At 44.0% G+C, this 21,372-nt stretch overlaps 2 protein-coding genes across 14 annotated transcripts in view; one reads left to right on the top strand and one right to left on the bottom strand.

Moving 5' to 3' along the window:
• LOC114660439 (serine protease inhibitor Kazal-type 1-like) overlaps positions 1-21,372 on the top strand; it is an 821,621-nt gene that overhangs the window by 244,110 nt on the left and 556,139 nt on the right. The window lies entirely within an intron of this gene.
• The window catches only part of LOC114660438 (serine protease inhibitor Kazal-type 1-like), a 565,538-nt gene that overhangs the window by 178,225 nt on the left and 365,941 nt on the right, over positions 1-21,372 (bottom strand). Inside the window, exon 1 of one of the 12 annotated variants that reach the window (XM_051934256.1) lies at positions 21,137-21,250. The exons of 8 other annotated variants lie outside the window; for them this stretch is intronic. In XM_051934256.1, the coding sequence (XP_051790216.1) occupies positions 21,137-21,188 (52 nt within the window). In that variant the 5' untranslated portion in view covers positions 21,189-21,250. Of the gene's footprint in view, positions 1-14; positions 124-21,136; positions 21,251-21,372 lie in introns of those variants that run through there. 3 more of the 12 variants (XM_051934266.1, XM_051934261.1, XM_051934249.1) reach the window with 3 other exon arrangements.

The following is a 21,372-nucleotide window of genomic DNA, read 5'->3' as shown; positions in this document are numbered from 1 at the left end:
AACAGGAATCTCACCTGAGAGGCAAATGAAGGCGACGCACAGCAGCAGGAGGCGCATGGCAGACATCTTGACTCGTCTCGTTGGCGTGTCTGACTCAGACTGGCTGCCCAAAACGCTGCTGCCCTCAATTTATAAGGCGACATATCAGGAAAATGAATTAAAAAACACCTTACAGGCATGAGCCTCCCAATTACGAAAATTCAAAACTATTTTAAATTATGAAAAGCCTTGGAGATACACACATCACATAGATAGATAGCTGGTGTGCAGTGTGCTACGTGGCCTGTGTGCTCCCTGATGTGACCCTTCATTCTCAGTTTCTCAGGTGACTCCCCTCACTTGTGCCCCCCTAATCTTTCAGCCCCCCGTATTAATGACTTGGCTGATGCTCTACAACTTGTCACCATTCTCCCCCCTTCGGCCCCTCATGAACTCACAGCTGAGGCTCTTGTCTCCAGGACTGTCACTTTGCCAAATTGTCTGACCCTCGATACGCTCTTGACAGGTGACAGACAGACATGTTGCTCCGTCACAATAAATCCTTCTCATGCCTGATGATGGTGTCTGAATTGGCCTGTAAAAGACCCCCTGTAGCTGATCCTGGTTTAGCCCCAGACTGGACATCAGTAATGGGTGCTGACTGCTTTACTGATCTTCTCTTTTTCTGCCCAGCTTTGCTCTGATCAGTATTTGATGTCTTAATAACTCTTATTATCATCATCTTATTATGTTGTTGTATTTTTAAATGTACTTTGGTTCTGTCACTCATGTCAGGGTCAACACTTCTCCTCCCCCTTCTAATTTCAGTTATGTTGTCTTATCATTGTCGGCCTTATGCTGGTGTTTAGTTCCCTGAATCTTTTCCTTAATGTAAAGTTTTCTTCTAATTGTTGTTTTTGAGAACAAACACGGTGGACTTGTGAATTCTGAATTTTTCACAGGCCCTTTTCCTGTGTTGTTCAAACAGACCCCAATAACTCCTGTTCTCAAGATGCCCCTCTCAGCCCCTCTCAAGTCGCTCATCACAGGCCCGTGTCTCTCCTCTCCTTTCTCTGACCAAGTCTGCTTGACTCTAATCAGTCGGCCTTCATGGGCGGCCATTCCAGTGAGACGGCTCTGCTTACTGTTGTTGATGTGGATGTCATCTCTGCTCATCCTGCCTGATGTCTCCTCTACCTCTGACATGATCAGCCACCAGGTTTGAGTCCTGCCTCCTGTGGTGTGTCCTGGCATGGAGAGATGGAGAGATGTCAAGTGTGCATCACAAAAGCACAGGGCTCCCCAAGGATCTCTGCTGGGTCCTCTCTTCTCGTCACTAAACACCTCCTCACAAGGACCTGTCATCCAGTTCTATCGTTTTTCCTATCAATGCTTTAATAATAAGTAATAAAATACCATTTATTGATATAGCCAAAGCTTTCGTTCCCCCCAACGTGGTATAAGCTGGAATCTCTGCATGTCTCCCTGATGTTGTAACCTGGATGGAAGAACACCATCTGCAGCAGAGCCTTGCAAAGATGGACCGTCTTGTTATCCAATCTCCTCAGTCTGTTCCCTGTCAGCTTGGCTCACTACCACTGTCACCTGCCAAGTAAGTATGTCACCTGAGTGTCACAACTGATGACCAGCTGTCCTTGAAGGACCACCTTACTATGGTCTGTCAGATTTACTCTGTAGAACATACCCAAGATCAGACCATAAGTGACAGAGTATTCAGCACAGCTCCTGGTCCAGGCATTGGTCTTATCACATCTGGACTACTGTGACCTCTCTGCTGGCAGGAGTACTGTCATGTGTCACCAAGTCACTGCAGATGTTTTAAAATGCATCAGGATGTCTCGTGTTCAGCCAGCTGAGGTGGGCACATGTCACTGCTGTCATCAGATCACTACACTGGCTTGATGAAGAGTGACATATTAAGTTCATATCCTTGGTGCTCATCTACAGAGTAGTCAGTGGCTCAGAACCTATGTGTGTGAAGACACTCATGAGGTCCTCTGGTCCTTCTCAACTACTCTGGACTGCTGTTGAATGGCCACCTCTGCCTTGCACTAAATCTCAATCCAGACCCTTGTCATGTGAAGCTCCTGTCTGATGGATCAAACTGTCCACCTCCATCCAAACTGCTGACTTCCCCGACGTGTTGAAGAAGCCTCTGAAGACTCTTGTCTGGTGAGTTTCTATCTAACTGATTATGGCTTTGTCAGGTTTTGTCACCTTGGACACGTAACTCCATGACATTTTGTTTCATACTCTTCTCTTGTGATGCTCAGTTTTGTACCCTTGTTCTGTCACATTTCATGATGTCTCCTCAGTTATGTTGAACTCTTTTGTAAGTTGCTTTGGACTAAAGCGTCTGCTAGGCACATCAATATAAATGTGAATGTCGCTTACACCATTAGTGAGCATTTTATGAACTGTAATCAACATCTGAACGTCAGTCGCTGCCTTTGCTGAACTTCATGACTCCACGCGTGTTCATCCTGAGAGCAGCTTTGTGACTTTCTCGTTGTCCACATCTTTCTAAATTCTTACATTCTGGATACTTCTAGATAAAAGTCAAACAATAAGTAAACTGTGATGTCTCAATCTGTGACTTTATGGTTTCATACAGCACCTTTCAAGGTCGAGTGCAACCCTAATTTGCTGTACAATACAATTGAAGTTTTTGGATATTTTCTACCAAGTCAGCATTGGCAGGTGAAGTGACTCTTAGGACTGACTCACTGATGTTGTAGACCACCTTCCATAGTGAAGACCACCTCAAGGTAGTTTACAAATGCAGTTTGGACGTGTGACACTTGGCAGGACTCACAAAGGGTCACACAAGGAGTTGCTAAGGTGGAAATGCGACTTGTAAATCTGTGATTTTATATAGCGCCTTTCATAGTGATAACAATGTCACACTGTAGACATCTCACTCTCTAACTCACTTTTTCCTGAACAGGGTCGCAGGGGGTCTGATGGAGTCTTTCCCAAATAGCATAGGGGGCAAGGCAGGGAACAAACTCTGGACAAGGCGCCAGTCCATTGCAGGGCAAACACACACATACTGTACCTCAATCCGTACAATAGGGACAATTTAGAATTGCCAGTTCATCAATCCTGCATGTCTTTGGACTGTGGAAAAAAGAAACCCACACAGGCACGGAGAGACCACCCAAACTCCACGCAGGGAGGACCCTGGACTCAAACCTGGGTCTCCTCACTACGAGGCAGCAACACTACCAATGTGCCACCATGCCACCCACTGTGAACGTCTTCCTCCACTTCCTCAGTCTGAACCCTTGCAGGTCACTCATTCAAAGTCACAGGGTGAGTCAGCGGTGGGATTTGCATTTGATACCAGAAAGTCCGCATCCTGAGAGCTCAGACTTAAACTCATTAAATCATCAACATTTACATTTATTAAGAGGTTGGCACTTTTATCCAACTCACAAGTCAGTTGTACCAAACTCTTTGTATATTTCTACAATGTGAGCCCTGGCAGGTAAACTGACTCATTCACCATGCTGTGAAAATGTATTTGTCCCCTTTCTAATATCCTCTGCTTTCATATATTTTACACAATTAATGGCTATGAATGGAATTGAAGATACGCCACTGCCATCGCAGACTCGAGCTTCAGCCCGTCTCAACTGCCTTTCAGAAGAGTTGTGAACTTGAGAGACGTCACAGGGTGAGCACAGAACATCTAAAGGGTACCTGACATCTACAACATCTGTGAAGCTACGAGACTTTGAGAAGCAGTAAGTGTGAAACAGTGGCATGCAAAAGTGTGGGCCCCCTGTGATATCCCGTGTAGTGGAAGTGGCTCCAGCCTACACTCTGGACATCTGATAGTTTATGAACCGAACAGGATCAGTGGAGAGATGAGACACAGACAAAAATTGAAGGGTGAATGGTGCAAGTTTATTTACGAGAGTGCTGCACAACCAAAAATGCAGAAGTGTCAGGTGGGCTGTGAGACTCAGTTCTTCAGCACTGACACTTCTTCAGAAATAAATAAAAACAAAACCAAAGTAAAATAAATATGCTGTATTTACAAAAACAGTGCAGTCCTACAAAAACTACACACACACTCCAATAATGAAGGTTGTCTTCTTTAATCTCTGGCTCAAGAAGCTCCTCCAACAGGAAAGAAAAAAATGCACAAGAACAATAACAAGTGTGTATAAATACAAAAACAATCGCAGCAAACCCAAAATCAAAATCTCCTTACACATAACCGACAAGACTGTCCAGCCAATCTGCCACCCCGTCTACCTCACGCACCTTTCCAGGTAGACCCTAGCGCTTTCACGCCACGCCCCGAGTAACTATGTATTTAAACTCGAACCCCTGTCGGTTGCGCGCGTAAGCCCCCTGGGACAGCCAACGGTTATGCTGAGCTCAAGCACACCAGCTGCCGACTCACCAGTAAGTCAATTCATTTCTTTACAATACGGGATCCCAATCTCGAGGACACCGGCGTGTAAAAATGAACCGTACTGGCCATTATACCGGCTCTACGTGTGCCCAGACACACCGCGCCTCACAGCGCTCACCCGCTAGACGGCCCTGCGTTCCCGCGGCAACGCCCTCAACACACAAATGGTAAGCGCACTTCCTTACAACTTTATAAACACCGCCGCTTCAAGTTTAAGGCTTCTTCAATTTAAATGTGGTAATCGCGCATTACCACACACCTTCCCATTTAAGATTACAGGTCGGAAGGTCGGGACAAATAATCCAACACGAGATTTTTCTTTCCTGACACACAGCGGACCTGAAATCTATAAAGCTGGAGCGACAAATACCAACGGGCCACACCTGCACTTGAATGTCTCATTCGCTGTATCCATTGCAAAGCCCTATGGTGACTCTCTTCCACAAACTCTGTTGACAAAAGGTAATATTTTAAACTATCGATTGCCCATTTAATAGCTAGTCCCTCCTTTTCCAATACTGCATATTTCTTTTCTCTATCAAACAGCTTTTGACTCACCCGCTAGACGGCCCTTCGTTCCCGCTGGTGCGCCCTCAACACACAAATGGTAAGCGCACTTCCTTAAAACTTTATAAACACCGCCGCTTCAAGTTTAAGGCTTCTTCAACTTAAATTTGACAACCCCTGCTTAAAATGCCTGTTAGTGTGAATAGTTAAGTGGACAGAAGATGAACTGATCATCAAAAGGCATCAAGTTCCAGATTTCACATTTCTGTAATATTTTATTGTATTTTTATTTTATTAATTTTCATTGTAATCATTCCATACAAACAGATCAATTTATAACCCAACAAATTTGAAGACAAATCAAACCCCACCCCTGAGAAGGAGAGCTTAGCTAAAGGAAAATTGCTTAAGGCTTTTTAATAAGGCAACATTAAACAAAAGAAAGGGAGAAGTAAATATCTATGTAAATAAGAGATGGAGAAGGGAGTTAAATGCGGTAATAGTTATTTCTCTTATTCTAAAATAATATTGATTAAATCCTGCCAGGTTTTGAAAAAATTTTGTACAGATCCTCTAACTGAGAATTTGGTTTTTTCCAATTTCAAATAATATAAAACATCGGTTTCCCACTGACTTATAAGAGGAGAATTAGGATTCTTCCAATTTAACAAAATAAGTCTGCGTGCCAAAAGTGTAGTGAATGCAATCACCGTTTGCATTTCACATTTCTGTAATATTTTAAGCAAGATTACATTTTATTTCCATCATTCAGGTATCTGTTGTATCCTGGGTGAACTTTTCCAGGCTGGTGGTCAGGCTGTCATCCTGGCATTGCAACCAATCTTTGCTTTCATTTGGGGGATGGGCATCATACCAACTGAATGGAAAATGGGACTTGTCATCACTGTCTAGAAAGGGAAAGGTGTTCACCTGGATGGCTGCAACCACAGGGGGATAACACCTCGCTAGGATCATCAATTGGATCCATGATCACTTGTTCATCTACCAGCGTCCGGAGCAGTCTGGTTTTACGCCTAAGAAGTCGACCATCGACCACATCATGACACGAGGGTCCTCTTGGAGCACAAACGCGAATATCGGCAAAGTTTCTTTGCAGCCTTTGTCGATTTTCATAAAGCGTTCGACTCAGTTGCCCTGTGGGACATCCTGAGACTTGGTGGGATCCCATCAAGTTTGCTGGATGTCATGGCCGGCCTGTACACTGGTACTGTGAGTGTTGTGCAGACTGGAGGCAGACCCTCTGTTTTGCCAAGTTGATTCTGGGGTCTTTCAGCGGTGTGTTCTGCTCCTACTATGTTCATTGCTTGCTTGGAGTGGGTGGTGGGGTCCAGCAGCTGTGGGGCATCTGTTGGTGAAGAGAGATTCACTGATCTTGACTTTGCTGACGATGCTCAATTGAGGCTCTGATGAGCGCTCTTGAGAGACTGAGTGAGGAGTCTGAGTGTCTGGGCTTGTGAGGGTCCTGATAAACACCAAGAGCCAGGCCTTTAATGACCTCCTGGGCACAGCCATCAGCAGTGTGTCTGTCTGCAGAGAGAGTGTCGACCTCGTCAAGAGGTTTACTTACCTCAGCAATGACATTCATGTCTCTGGTGACACTTCCTATGAAGTCAGTAGACAGATTGGGATAGCATGGGGGGTCAAGATGTCGCTGGAAAGGGGTGTGTGGCGCTCCTGATATCTCAACAAAAGGGCCAAGTCTTTAGAGTCCTGGGGCCTCATGTATAACTCCGTGCATAGAACTCACACTATAACATGGCGTAAGCACAAAGCGGGAGTGTGCGTATGCACAGAAAAATCCAGATGCAGGAATCTGTACATACGCAAACTTTCACGTTCTTCCACTACATAAATCCCAATCAGTGTGAAAAGTAACGCACGTGCACGCGCCTGCTGTCCCGCCCCAACTCCTCCCAGAATTACGCCTCTTTGAATATGCAAATCGATATAAATAGCCTTCTGTGAAAAGACAATGGGAAAAGCACGGGAGAAAATATAAGAATTTCAGCGAATACTAAGTGGAGGCAAAGGAAGAACGTACTATTTGTTGGTTTAAACAGTGGTATAATAAGGAAGTTGATCGAGTGACCGAGTGTCGGAGAAACTCGAAACCTCAAGTTCACAAAGTCGCACAGTGCCGGAAATAAAAAAGAAGTCGTCACATATCAAAGTCGGCGTGAAAAGGCGACCGTCCGAGTGTCATATGAAAGCTTATTAGGGTACAGAGAAAAAAAATAGGCACACAGTGGGGAAAAAAGCACGAAATGTCAACTTTAATCTCGAAATTCCCACTTTAATCACGTAGTTTATTTTGTCATTAAAGTAGAACATCATAAACATCATCTTAAAATCGTTTATTTTACTAGTTTCTCAAATCCCATTGTAACTAATATAGGACGTTAAATGCTTTCTTCTGTATTTGATCTTCTATGTGCTCTGTGTGTGAATCACTACGTGTTTCCGTTCTTTCTCTTTCTCCGACAGGACACAGAATCCATTGCATTTGTGATATTACAGCTCTCTGAATAATTAAAATACTGAGATGTATATGTGATATCTTTTTTATGATGATAGGAATGAAAGCATGTTATTAAACATGGGAACACGGTGGCGCAGTGCTTGTTCATGTCTCACGCAAGAGGCTTGCTGAGCCATGTGCGACCTTCGATGAAATAATTTATTGCAGAAGTACTGCCTTTCAAACGTACTAACCTCCAATTCCTGTCCTTACTTTTCTTTCTCCAAATACCCAATCGCCACACAATCAGCTCTGTAATAGATGTTAAGCCATCTGTACGCTTTGAACGCCGATTCTTCAAAACTTTTAAGGAACATTGAAATATCTTCGTAGTACATGTTTAATTATTCTATCCGTCTATCCTTCCAGTGTCGCATCAGAACCAGCAATAATACAGCGCAAGGCAGGAGCTATCCCTGAACTAGCTAGCTCTGCGGCACCGTGTCCTCACATGTTTAATTATTAACAATATTGATTATTTAAATGAAGTTAAAGTTTTATCTGTATACTACAAACAACATATTTTTCTGCATTTCAACTTACAAATGATATCGTCATTATACGCGCTTCATAAAGTGGCGCAGGTTGTGCAATATTATAACTGTAGTGCAAGTTTACAGTGAGGTGATTGTACTTATAAGTACAAACAGTTCTACAAGGAGCACTTGATGGACTGATTGAGTGCGTTTAGAGTTCTTGGGATGAAACTGTTTCTGAAACGCGAGGTCCGTACAGGAAAGGCTTTGACGCATTTGCTGTGGCTGAGGTAGTGTGTACTTGAAACTGTATACCGATCATTCTCTTTCCGATCAGCTGCTGCTGTGATTCCCCACTCAGATACAGCGATATAAATACTCTGAGTGGTGCAGTGAGAGTAATATGGAAAAAGATGATCCGCTGTGGCAACCCTTAACGGGAACAGCTGAAAGAAGAAGAAGATGCAGTGAGCGTAACAACGCTAAAGCAGTTATGGTATTTGGAATACTATGGCTATTCCCTGGACCATTATATTGCTACAGGTTAATTACAATCAGATGCATTACACTAATAAACAATATGCAGTTAATTTCAATGTATTTATAAAGCCACGTCAGGAATGTGGGTCTAAGAAAGAAAGGGTAACCACACAGAAACAGTAGCACTGCTTTGATGCTGGGTGCCGCCAACCTGCAAAACTGAGCGGAGAAATTGCGTACGCCAGGGTATGAGGTACCGTGGAAATGTGCGTGGCTTTACGCCAAGTTTAGGTTTTATGCATCGCGATTTGAGCGTGGAAATGTTCGTACGCAACATTTCTGTGTGTACGCTCCATTTATACATGAGGCCCCTGGTGCTCCCCGTTTTGCAAGGAATGGACTCTATCCAGTTATCTGAGATGAAGACTGGACTTCTTCATGTGTGTCTCTTCAAAGAATCCTTGGGCAGCTGTTTAAAGGAGCCCATGGCTGCTAATTATTGGGATGAGGTTTGAGGGATTTGAGAATTTCTACGGCGTTGACATTTGCATCACCTGGTGGTTTCCTAATGAAGACTGTGAACAAGCCATAGTCCTAATGGGCTAATGAAAGTCTGAGACCACCTCAAATATCTTGGGGTGCCTAAACCTTTGCACGATGCTCCTTTCCTGTTCTCACTGTACAATTGTCCAATACACTAATCCTGCATAACATGCTGAAAAGAAATGTGTCACTTTGAACTTGATGCCTTTTGGTGATCAGCTCATCTTGTGCTCACTTAATAATTCATACTAATGGACACTTTAAGCAGGGGGGCCCAAACGTTTGTATGCCAGTGCATGGTAAATTTTCCTGTACTCAGTAGAACATTAGAACAATCTAGATGAGAAGAGGCCATTCAGCTCGCCAGTCCTATCCACTTATCCACTCACCTACTAACTCCGCCATCACGCCTGACATGAGAGCTTACTGGAGGAGCAGCTCGTCCAAGGATGACAAGGACGAAGATTGGAAATGAGGACAAAAGTAAAGAGGAAAGGATGGCAAACTGGCCAACCTCCACATCACTAGGATTGTTTAGTCGCTTTTTACGTCGAAAGAAGTTTCACAACTAATAGTGAATTATGGTGACGTCAGGTACTGTGGCATTTTTATTACTGTGGCAAACTGACTTAAACGTCTAATTGCAGAGGCTGTTAAATGAAGGGCAGGGCACCAACCCACCACAGGACACACATACACACACACAGACCATTGAGGATCGCCAATCCACATAACCTGCATGTCTTTGGACTGTGAGAGGAAACCGGAGCATCCGGAGGAAACCCAGGCAGACACGGGGAGAACATGCAAACTCCACACAGAGAGGACCTGGGAAGCGAACTCAGGTGTCCTTATTGCTAGGCAGCAGTGCTACCACTGTGCCACAATGCCATTCAGAACTGACAATGTGGTCTTCTCTAAAGTTCTGCCTGAGCCACACGCCAGTCCAGGTAAGAACTGTACATGGAGGAACAAACAACAGTGTAAAAATATAAATGCATAGCAATGTCAATTCTAACTCGTAGAATGAGTGACACATTAAAAATAGTTCGTCTTAATGCTAGAAGTATCAAAAGTAAGGCAAGTCAGTTGGCATTGTATGTAGCAGAGCATAACTGTGATATTATAGCAATAAGAGAAACTGGGCTAAATAACAAGATGGGGATGAGCAGAACATAGAGGGGTCCACTTGTAATAGGAAGGACAGACAGAACAGATGAGGAGGTGGGGTTGTTGTGTTTAAATTCTGTGTGACATAAACAAGTCCTCTTCAGTTGGACGATGAGTCCCATCTTAGTGAGGACATCTGGCTTCATTTGGAAGACATTAGAGAAAGCGGCTTTATATTAAGAGTGAGTTACAGACCACCCAATGCAGACAGTAATTTTAACACACACCTTTTTAGTAATATTAAAAATGGAAGTTTACAGGGGTGTATTATAGTCATGGGGGACTTTAACTACCTGAATATTAACTGGGATAACCTTGCAAATAGCAGATGCATAAGAGCAGGAGTTTTAGGCAAGTAAGCTTAATGGTCCAGTCCAGAGATCAGCTCGCTGTATGTGAATGTAAAGATCAGTCCTACCGGTATTTCCTGAAGACGGTCAGTGGTGGGATCAGGAGCGCTCCTTTCTTTGAAGATAGAGAAAGAATTCAAATCAGTCTTCACACAGCAGGCAGACACCAGACAGTCCATACAGACGCACAGGAAACCATCCAGAACAAAACGAGAATCCGCTGGTAGTCAATGGGAAGGCAAACAGACAGGCAACTCAAGACACGAAACAACAAGAGACTTCCTTTCTGTAGAACTGGCCTCCTTTTAAATGTCGCGCCGGCCTCCTTGTCCCCAGCAGCACCTGCCCCCTCAGCAGATGACCAATTAGAGCCACTGCTGGGAGTTGAGGTTTCATTCCCCAGTAACACCACTAAAAAACTAAAAGAACTGGGAGTTCAGGGTGTGGTGTGTCGAGGGGTGCAGGATTGGCTCAAACACGGGAAGCAGAGGGTGACGGTGTGAGGAATCTTCTCAGAATTGGGAGACTTTAAGAGTGGTGTCCAGCAGGGGTCAGTGCTGGGGCTGCTGGTATTTTCATCAAATATAAATAATTTGGACATGAATGTAAATCAAAATGGGTGGCACGGTGGCACAGTGGGTAGCGCTGCTGCCTCGCAGTTGGGAGACCTGGGGACCTGGGTTTGCTTCCCGGGTCCTCCCTGTGTGGAGTTTACATGTTCTCCCAGTGTCTGAAAGGGTTTCCTCCGGGCACTCCGGTTTCAAAACCAAAAGACATGCAGGTTAGGTGGATTGGTGGTTCTAAATTGGCCCTAGTGTGTGCTTGGTGTGTGCCTGTGTTTGTGTGTGTCCTGCGGTGGGTTGGCACCCTGCCCGGGATTGGTTCCTGCCTTGTGCCCTGTGTTGGCTGGGATTGGCTCCAGCAGACCCCCGTGACTCTGTGTTCGGATTCAGTGAGCTGGAAAATGGATGGATTGATGGATAATACCAAGTTAGGTGGATTGGCAGATAATCAAGCAGGAGCGGACTGGGTCTCAAAACCGGCCCGGGCGTCCTTCAATGAGTGAGGTGACGAGGTTGACCCACTCGGCCCAACATTCATTGTCATCTTCTTAATTTGTGATGAGTACGCGGCTCGCTACTTGCTATGAGCCTATGATATGAACTCTATCTAAACTGTTGCCAAACTTAATTTGTACACTGTTGTTTAAAATTTGACGACATGCTTAGAAATAAAATTTAATGAAAAATTTATTAACACGGCTTACACGTTAGTAGAGTACATGTCAATGTCATGTCCAAGTGCCAGTACCCTAGTAGGCTAGTAGCTTACGCAGTTCTCTGATTTTAGAGCCACTGCTGGGAGCAGCCACCTCATCACCAATACTGGTAGTGTCAAGTTTAGCTAGGATGCTTTTCTCCACCGACATCAACATGAATGCCTCAAGATGTTCTTGCGTCATTGTGCTTCTCAGGCAGCTTTTGATTCTCTACAACGCAGAGCGTGATCTTTCACGCAGTAGCTTGTAGGAAAACCCAACGCTCTTGTAGGCATTGGTTAAGAGGTTCAACCGAAGTAGCACCTTGTAGCAGCAGAGAGGACCGTCTGTACAAGACTTGCAAGTTGACACAGTTGTCCCATCTTGTTCACGGTCACTGTCATTGTCATGAAGGGGGACACAGAAAGGAGCTGACATGACCCACCTACCCTAAAATGGACCCATTTCATGGTCCGCTGTACTACTTTGACACAAACGGGAGCCTTTGGGATGTCATTTGGTGCAGATGATGCTTTGGAATTGGCCAGATATTGGTTTGATGGTGATTTAATGTTAAAGATAAATTGAAAACTTTGTATGGCTAATCGAAGGGATTAAAACTGATAGGATTATCCATCCTGCTGAATCCAAACACAGGGTCATGGGGGTCTGCTGGAGCCAATCCCAACCAACACTGGGCACAAAGCAGGAACCAATCCAGGGCAGGGTACCAACCCACCACAGGACACACACCCAGCACACACTAGGGCCAATTTAGAATCGCCAATCCACCTAACCTGCATGTCTTTGGCCTGTGGGAGGAAACCAGAGCGCCCGCAGGAAACCCACGCAGACACGGGGAGAACATGCAAACTCCACGCAGGGTGGACCCGGGAAGCAAACCCGGGTCTCCTAACTTCGAAGCAGCAGCGCTACCACTGCACCACCGTGCCGCCCCGATAGGATTAGTCGAACATTATTGTGTAGTGATCACTTCCTGTTACATAAGTAATTATTGAATTGTAGATGTTTCAGCAAAATAATAAAAAATAAACACCTGAGACAGATCAATATGAAAGGTGCTAAATCATTTAGACAAGTAGGAAGGTTGTTATATAATATACAGATAAACAGATATAAAGTACACGCGAGAATACTTAGATGGATTTGGAAGGTGCTATATAATATATATGCAGATGTGAAAATTGTTAAGTAATATTTAAATAGATATAAAAGGCACAATTTAATTCATAAATACACAGTAAAACCTCAGTTAGTTATTCACCAGGGGTCAGGCCGTGACAGATAAAGGAAAAGACCAAAAACACAAGAGCCACTTTAACTCTTTCAGGGCAGATGCCAACTAACGGGGGGCAATAAGCAGCTGAGAGCGTCAGCTAATCCCATTGTTACATTCAAGGTCGACTCCCCTCCAGTGGCGTAGCCAGCTTGCTGAAGACCCCCTGTGCAGCGCCCTGAGGTGTGCCCCTCCTGTCCAGCATAACTCTTAGTGATTTCTTCACAACTAGATCCTAGGGGCCAGCTGGGCAGTGGCGTCCAGGACCGTGTCACTATCAGATCACACGCTGGTGACAAGCTCTCCAAATGGAATTTGTGATAAGTTTTTTAATCGTTTTATTACAGCAGCTCTAAGTTAGCTAAAATAAAATATAAATTGTGGGAATGGAATGTGGGAGGTGTGCATGGGTAGTAGTACTCGTACATAAACATATTTAAGATGTGGACCTGCTTATTTTTCCAAGACAACTTTGTGAAGGAAGATGATTAAAATGTAATGTAACTAGAAAGTAGAAAGTGTTCTGTGCTATAAAATAAAGCCATTTCGATTTGTAACAAATTTAAACAACAACACCGGCTGACAGTTCTGAGAAAATGGACATCATAAAGTGAGGTGTCAGTGGTTTCAAGAAATCTGCCATGTCGCTAGTAGATTGCTTGTCATATTTATTGCTTGTTTGTCTTTAGTAATTTCTCCATTTTAACGGTTTCATCAGACAGCACCTGATCTGAAGCTGTTGTATCGCTACTTTCAGACTCCGTACCTGCGACCATTTCACTCTCTGCACTGCCTGCATAACCTGCTTGTGGTCGCTGTGACGATTACCAGTTACCACCGCTGGTCCTCGTTCAGTTTTGAGAGAGGTAGAAATCTCGGTAAGATTAGCGTTTTTCAATTCCCGTTGCAGGCGTGCCTTACATTTAGTGGCGCCAGTCTTAAAATGTTTGGCAGATACGCCGCTACTGGCCGACATGACATCATATGACGAGAGTATAAAAAGCGTCAAATTTTTGGCGTCTACCGACTAATGGGAACCATAACTTAACAACAGAATTGCTATGATTTACCGTTTACGAGTTTGAACTTCGAACACTGTTGACATCTAATCAAAGTACAAAAGTAACAATTATTTATGATATAACGTATATATTTACACTATTCATGTAACGTCCTTCAAAACTTCTTCCGTTCACACCTAACGTCGCCACATTTGGGAATGTGCACTTCTCTGTAAGATGGGCAGACATGTTGTAGCTCCGAGCATCTGAACTCCCGCAGTCTAAATTCATGTAAACTGAAGGCCTGAGGAACACGTCATATCATCATGGATTGGATTGGACTGGCCTGGTGATGGTGCAAACATGGCGTTGAAACAATGAATTATTAATGCAAATGTTCAGGACTCATATTGAAATAGTTGAATAGGCGTCCTCTGGTGACAATAAAGCAACAGCTACCAAATCTGAAAGCAAAGAGCTTGGAGACAGACAGACTAGCTGTGCTGGAAGAAATAAAATCAGAACTGAAGGTCTCCCAGAAAACCGGGAAAGTCCAAACCCAGTGAAGTTCATCGCTTAACTGTTCTCTGAAATTATTGGAGAAGACATCAAATCAGACGCTGAGACAGCAGCAGCTTACCGTATGCTTCAAATGAATCTGATGTCGTGTCTCAGAATGAAACAAGAGAATATATTTGAAAATAACTTGTGGCACGTGGCTGGGGGTGGCACCCAGCCGGGACACCCAGGAGGACAGGAGGAGGGCTCATGCCTCGGGAAGCACCTGGAGGCCATCAGGGCCTATATAAAAGGGGCCACCTCCCTGCAAAGGATGACTGGAGTCGGGTGAGGAGTGGACAAAGTCTGAGTGGAGAAGAGTGGAGGCGGCCTGAAGGAAGCAGGCACTGAGAAGAGAGGCCTGGACTTTGGGGGATTGGTGCTGGAGGCACTGGGTTTGTGCATATTTGAACTGTATATAGTGTAAATAAACGTGTGTTGGGTGAAAATATGATGTCCGTCTGTCTGTGTCCGGGCTGCTTCTCACAAACCGCATTTGTATTTCCATGATTTTTCACCTTCAACAGCAGCCAAACGTGCAGCATTTTACAGTGTTAAACAGCGCTTACACAAAGCCTAAATCAGATACAGCCTCTTGTATCCTGCTAAATTAAGAGTGGATATTCAAGGCAAGTTCTACATTTTTACTTCCCTGGATGAAGCAGAAAAAGAGCTAGCACTCCGGGTGTCTCTGGAAGGTTCTTCCTCCATCTGCCCAGGTGTAGCAGAAGTGCAGTTGTCCTGGGCTCCATGACGCTCAGGGCGCCCCCTGGTGGCAGCCACGGGCCCCAATGGGTTTGAGCCTCCTGGCTCCATCCCCATAGTCCCTTCTTTATCCAGGGCGGTAGTCCTCTCGTGGCCCTGGGACCAAATAAACCGCCTCCTGGTCCTTCCAGGCGAATCCTGCCACAATAAATGTATATATATATATATATATGTGTCTATATGTGTATGTTTTTATCTATATATGTAAATGTATTTAACTGTCTCTTTTATCCTTTTTTCTACAGCACTTTGCCTCAGTTTTAGCTGTTGTAAATGTACTTTTTAAATAAAGTTTGACTTGACTACAACTCCCAGCCTGCCTTGCAGGTCTCCATGTGGTAGTACCACCAGTGGGATGCTGCCATCGTGTGCACTTTCTCAAAGGGTATGCAAATTTATTCAAAATCAAAAATGATAAGGTGGCACATTCAGCCACCAAGAGTGACACTCTGTGAACTTAGTGAGTCACTGCACTTGTCATGACTCGCAGTAGACAGAAATGGGACAAAATCAGGTGTTCATGATGAAAGGCACTATATAAAATCATAAGGTCACAAATTCAAAGCCTGCTAGACCTCACAGTACAGAAATGTAGGAACAACTGGTGTTGACAAAAGAAAGGCGCTATATAAAGTCACAAAGTGTCATATTCAGTCATTAAAAGAGTGACTCCCCATGAGCTGAGGAAGTTGTTGGAACAGCCAGCCCTCATAGTATTGAAATATGAAAAGAGCTGCTGTTCATGATGAAAGGCGCTATATACAATCATAAGGTATTAAACTCAGCCTTCACCAACAACATCCTTTGTCATCCAGGGAGCCACCGTGCCTGTTAGACCACCTAGTGGACAACATGAAGTTCGCAATAGAAAGACACTGTGCAGAAAAGTCACTTATGAAATCCTCCTGTGGCAGGCGCAGCGTCCAGCAGTGCCACCAGAAGGAGCCATCACACCTGCCAGGCCTTACATTGTGGAAATCAGGAAAGAACTGTGGTATGCAGTCATGATTTGGAGGTCACTTTGGATGAATATGAGAGAAACACACAATCAAGATGAGGCAGAGATCAGATTTCATGCTAGAAGGAAACATTTATTTCAGATTTAAAAGGATGCAGGGGTCAGCAGAGGGGCAAAGGGGGCTTGTGAAGTACAAAGCGAAGTGAAGATCAGCAAACATCCAGGGGTTCCATCATGGATTCAACAATCTCCATTCTTTACAACGTACAGCGGAGTAACTGAATTTCTGTAAAGGAAAGACATATGAATTAAATTAAAGAATTAAACCAATGAGCCAAGATGTCCACTCCGTGACACTTCCTTCATTCCACTCAAAGGAGACTTTAAGAGCCGCGCTCAGCTCCACCTGGATGACTGAGGCAAGTATGGGACCGCAACACCTGTGGTGGTCCTGGATCAGGTGACCACTGCCCACCCAGCGCGACAGCTTAGTTAATAAAAGGAGCACATTGCCTTCAGGGAGTCAATATGTAGAATATTATGGGATATCTGAACTGTTTTTACCTCATTATGTCAAATAAGTGCTGGCTGATGCTGCACACTCGTGATGAACGAGGACAAAAGTGACTAATAATTATTAAAAAGTTCAGATGACCCCAAACACACCTGGCATGCCGGACCACCATTTCAATTACATGACCTGCCTGTGATCTGAGTGTAAAAAAAAGGAAGGCCATGTGTTCTGATTGCAAGCTGCTTCACTACACACCCCAAAAAGGCGCTATATAAATGTGCTAAACCTGCCTATTCACTCGCAGTCACAGATCTTCTGACCGTTGTCTGTGACACTTTGTGGAAATATAGAAGCAACTGATAGGAGACTCTAGATGGTCTGACTAATAGAAAAGTCAGATGGGGAACAGAAATAGAAGGTTAGGAAAAAGAAGAGCAGGGGTTCAAACTGGAGAAAAAGAATAAATTATTAAAATACCACACTCATCCTCAGAAATGTGAAGGCCAGCTGCTCTTGTGTAACGTGTGTTGTGACGAGTACAGAGTTCAGTGACAATGTGACATATGTGTGCCAATCAACACACACTCTGAGGTGCCCTTGTTACTGAGTAGAATTACCTGAACTTTGAAGTTTTATCTTCTTCACCTCAAACACCTGCCTGACCTTGAGACCCCCGCACTGCTCAAATGAAGGCCGTTGTGGCCTACTGAGCGAGATTTGCTTCTCTCTTGAGGCTCTCAGCTCAACTTAACACACAAACCTGCAGGTGACAGAGTTTGCAGTTTTGTGCAGAGATGTCAGTCGCTGATGTTAAACAAAGTCACACACCGATTATGTCAGCCACACTGAAGATGACAGTCTTAAACCAATGTCACATTAGTGCTCTTCAGAGAGGATGTCACACTTGACAAGTGCAGGTGCTGATCTCGTCACCTGAGGATATCGAATTATGTGACTAGAAATCACAGGGCTGTCACATTACAGTGATGTCATGTTGTATGACTCCGAGTCATTGGGAATGTCAAACTTAATGACTACAGTTGCTGATCTCATCACCTGAGGATATCTGATCACATGACTAGTAATCACAGGGCAGGTCACATTACACCACTTCTAGTCAGAGGAGGTGTCACCCTTGACGATTGGTGTTGCTGATCTCATCACCTGACTACACCATTTTGAAAGACTAGAAACCCCAGAGCGTGTCATATTAAGCCAATGTCACATTAGACGATATGCTTGAATGGGACGACCTGTTCACCACATTGCACAAATTTGGGTTCGGCCAAAACAAATGTGCATGGATCAAATTACTTTATGGTAGTCCAGAAGCCTCAGTTCGTATTCACAACGTTATTTCAGATAAATTCAAACTAGAACGCTGTCCTCGACAAGGATGCCACTTATCACCTTTGCTCATTGCAATAGCCATTGAACCACTGGCTGTTTACGTTCGAAATGCATTAGAGATGAAGGGGATTCTCAGAGAAGGACTTGAACAGAAAATATCACAATATGCAGATGATATGGTACTGTATGTATTACACCCACAACAATCTGTGCCAGAAGTCCTAAAAGCATTAGCAGATTTTAAAAGATATTTGCACTTAAAATCCACTTGAATAAAAGTGTGGTATCTTCGTGGGTTTCCTCCGTGTGCTCTGGTTTCCTCCCATAGTCCAAAGACATGCAGGTTAGGTGCATTGGCAATCCTAAATTGTCCCTAGTGTGTGCTTGGTGTGTAGGTGTGTGTGCCCTGAGGTGGGCTGGCACCCTGCCCGTGGTTTGATTCCTGCCTTGTGCCCTGTGTTGGCTAAGAACTGGCTCCAGCAGACCCGTGTGACCCTGTAGTTAGGATATAGCGGGTTGGACAATGAATGGATGGATAAAAGTGTGCTTTATCCAGTGAAATCTCTAGCACATAGTTTCGGACTACACACCTTCCCATTTATCTAAGTATATCAGTTTAATTATCGAGGTGTAAATATTACAAGTAAATATAAAGCTCTTTTTCAATAAAATTATGTTGTTTGCATGGAAAAAAATGAACAAGATGTGCCTTTCCTTTCTTGTATGTAAAACACGAGACATCAGACAGACGAGTCTCTCTTCTCTATGCAGGGTCCAAAACTCTTGTGTTCCTTTTTGCTCGTCACAGCATTCACTGGGTTGTACTTCCTGCTTGGCACTCATTGGCTGTCAGTGTTACTGCACACAGGCTCCGCCCCTACAATTTAAGGCAATGTAACCTGTTGGAGGCCATGAGTCATGATTGGGTTGGACTGAGAAAGCTGGAGATGTGAGACAACATGACAGCTAATCACAGGACTGCAATGTGACGGCCCCCCTGACTCGATGACATTATGTAAATGAAGTCTATGACTGAAAATAACTTGAAAAGTCTTGTAATGGGGCATGACCTTAAAATGATATGCTCAGGTGACAAAATCGCTAACAGTAGTGGCCACTTTAACACTCCCTTCCAGTTTGAAGTCATGTGATCTGATAACAACAAGCCCCCTCTGACCTCACCCTTCCAAAATTGCTCTGTAAAAGGGGTCTCTCACAGACAGAAAGTTCTTCATGCTGGGCAGACTTCTTCAGTCCCCTCCATTGATTCTGTCATATGTTCAAATTAGCTATCTACACGTCAATATCTGAACACTCAGGTGGGTTTCAAAGCCCTTTTTACTCACCGTTTCGCACTACAGAATTCGCAGCTGCTGCTGTAGGTAACGCCATCATTGCCACATTTGGGGATGTAGAGAAGTAAGCAGTAAACTTCCATGTAGGGCTCACAGTTGGGCTACAGAAATGGAAAGTAGAAGGTCAGGTAGACGTAAGCAGCCATTTGCTGAAAGAGAAAACCTGAGGAGACCCTTACCTGTGGAGGGAGGTCTGCCCCACTTGTCAAGTCTGTGGAGGAAAACAGGGTGAAACCCATTATTGAAAACTCCTTGAAACATCTAAAAAATGTAAATCTTCATCCATTGCCAGAAATAAACATTTAGGGGGACTTAATAGTAAGAATCTATCATCACATCAGACATCACATAAAACAAAATACATCCCTCAATGCCATCATCACATACAGCATGTGCTGCTCTGATGGGCTATGAAGGCACAAACTCCTCAGTGGGCTCCTCTCCAGCAACCCTTGTGTGATCTTGAGGGGCTGACATTCCCTCCTGGAGATCACGTTAAGGAGACACACAAACAGCTGAACAGGTGGGCAAGGCGGCCATCAAAATGAAAAGGCATCACTGCTGCCTCACAGATGCCACTTAAACCCTATGCCGGGTCATCGTCTGTGTGGGTTTGTTGTCAGGCTTTCCTCCCACATCTCAAAGATGAGTTTATATTGATAGTGGACATCTCTAAAGTGGACCAGTGTGTGTGAAAATGAACACTACAATGGACTATCTATCTATCTATCTATCTATCTATCTATCTATCTATCTATCTATCTATCTATCTATCTATCTATCTATCTATCTATCTATCTATCTATCTATCTAAGAGTGCCTTTCAATAGCTATCTGTCATATCTGTCCTATAAACAGGCGGAGTGGTGGCACTGAGGCTAGGGATCTGCACTGACAATCAGAAGGTTGCTGGTTCAAATCCCGTAAATGCCAAAAGTATCTCTGCTCTGTTGGGCCCTTAAGTAAGGCTCTTAACCTGCAATTGCTGAGTGCTTTGAGTAGTGAGAAAAGAGCTATATAAATGCAAAGAATTATTATTATTAAACCCCTTCATGCCTATCTATATACTCTCTGTATTATATAGCACCTTTTATACCTCTTCATATTTTATATAAAACCCAGGTGGCGCAGTGGTAGTGCTGCTGCCCGCCATTAGGATATCAGAGTTCCCATCCTGTGTTCTCCCTGCATACAGTTTGCGTCTTCTCCCCATTCATATAAAGCTTTACCTGACCTCTCCTTCTAATAAGAGAAGGGGGCTTTTTCTGACCACTCGTATTTTACTAAAATGGCTAACATTTTACAGACTCTGCCAGGGGTGGGTAAAGTCATATGCACAACTCTACCTAAATTAAACATATTTAACCTGTTCATGTTAGAGAAAAAACAGATCATCAGTAACAAAACTCACACAGAGAGAACACGCAAAACACACACAAGTAGAAATCAGAACTAAACTTGAAACAAACTGAATTAATTCCCCTTAAACCTTCTAAAAGCCAATATTCCTAATCAGTTTTCTCTCTTTGTCACAAAACTGGCGACTGTGGGAAAGACACAAAGTGAATAATAAGCAGGAATCTCACCTGACAGACAAATGAAGGTGACGCACAGCAGCAGGAGGCGCATGGCAGACATCTCGACTCGTCTTGTTGGCGTGTGTGTCAGACTCAGACTGGCCGCCCAAAACGTTGCTGCTCTCAATTTATAAGGCGGCACATCTGGAGAATGAATTCAAAAACACCTTCCAGGCATGAACCTCCCAATTTTAATACTATTTACAATACTATTTAAAATTACGAAAGGCCTTGAAGAAACACAC

Source organism: Erpetoichthys calabaricus, chromosome 11, assembly GCF_900747795.2.
Source record: "Erpetoichthys calabaricus chromosome 11, fErpCal1.3, whole genome shotgun sequence".
Lineage (NCBI taxonomy): Eukaryota > Metazoa > Chordata > Cladistia > Polypteriformes > Polypteridae > Erpetoichthys > Erpetoichthys calabaricus.
This window is presented reverse-complemented; position numbering and strand designations above follow the sequence as displayed.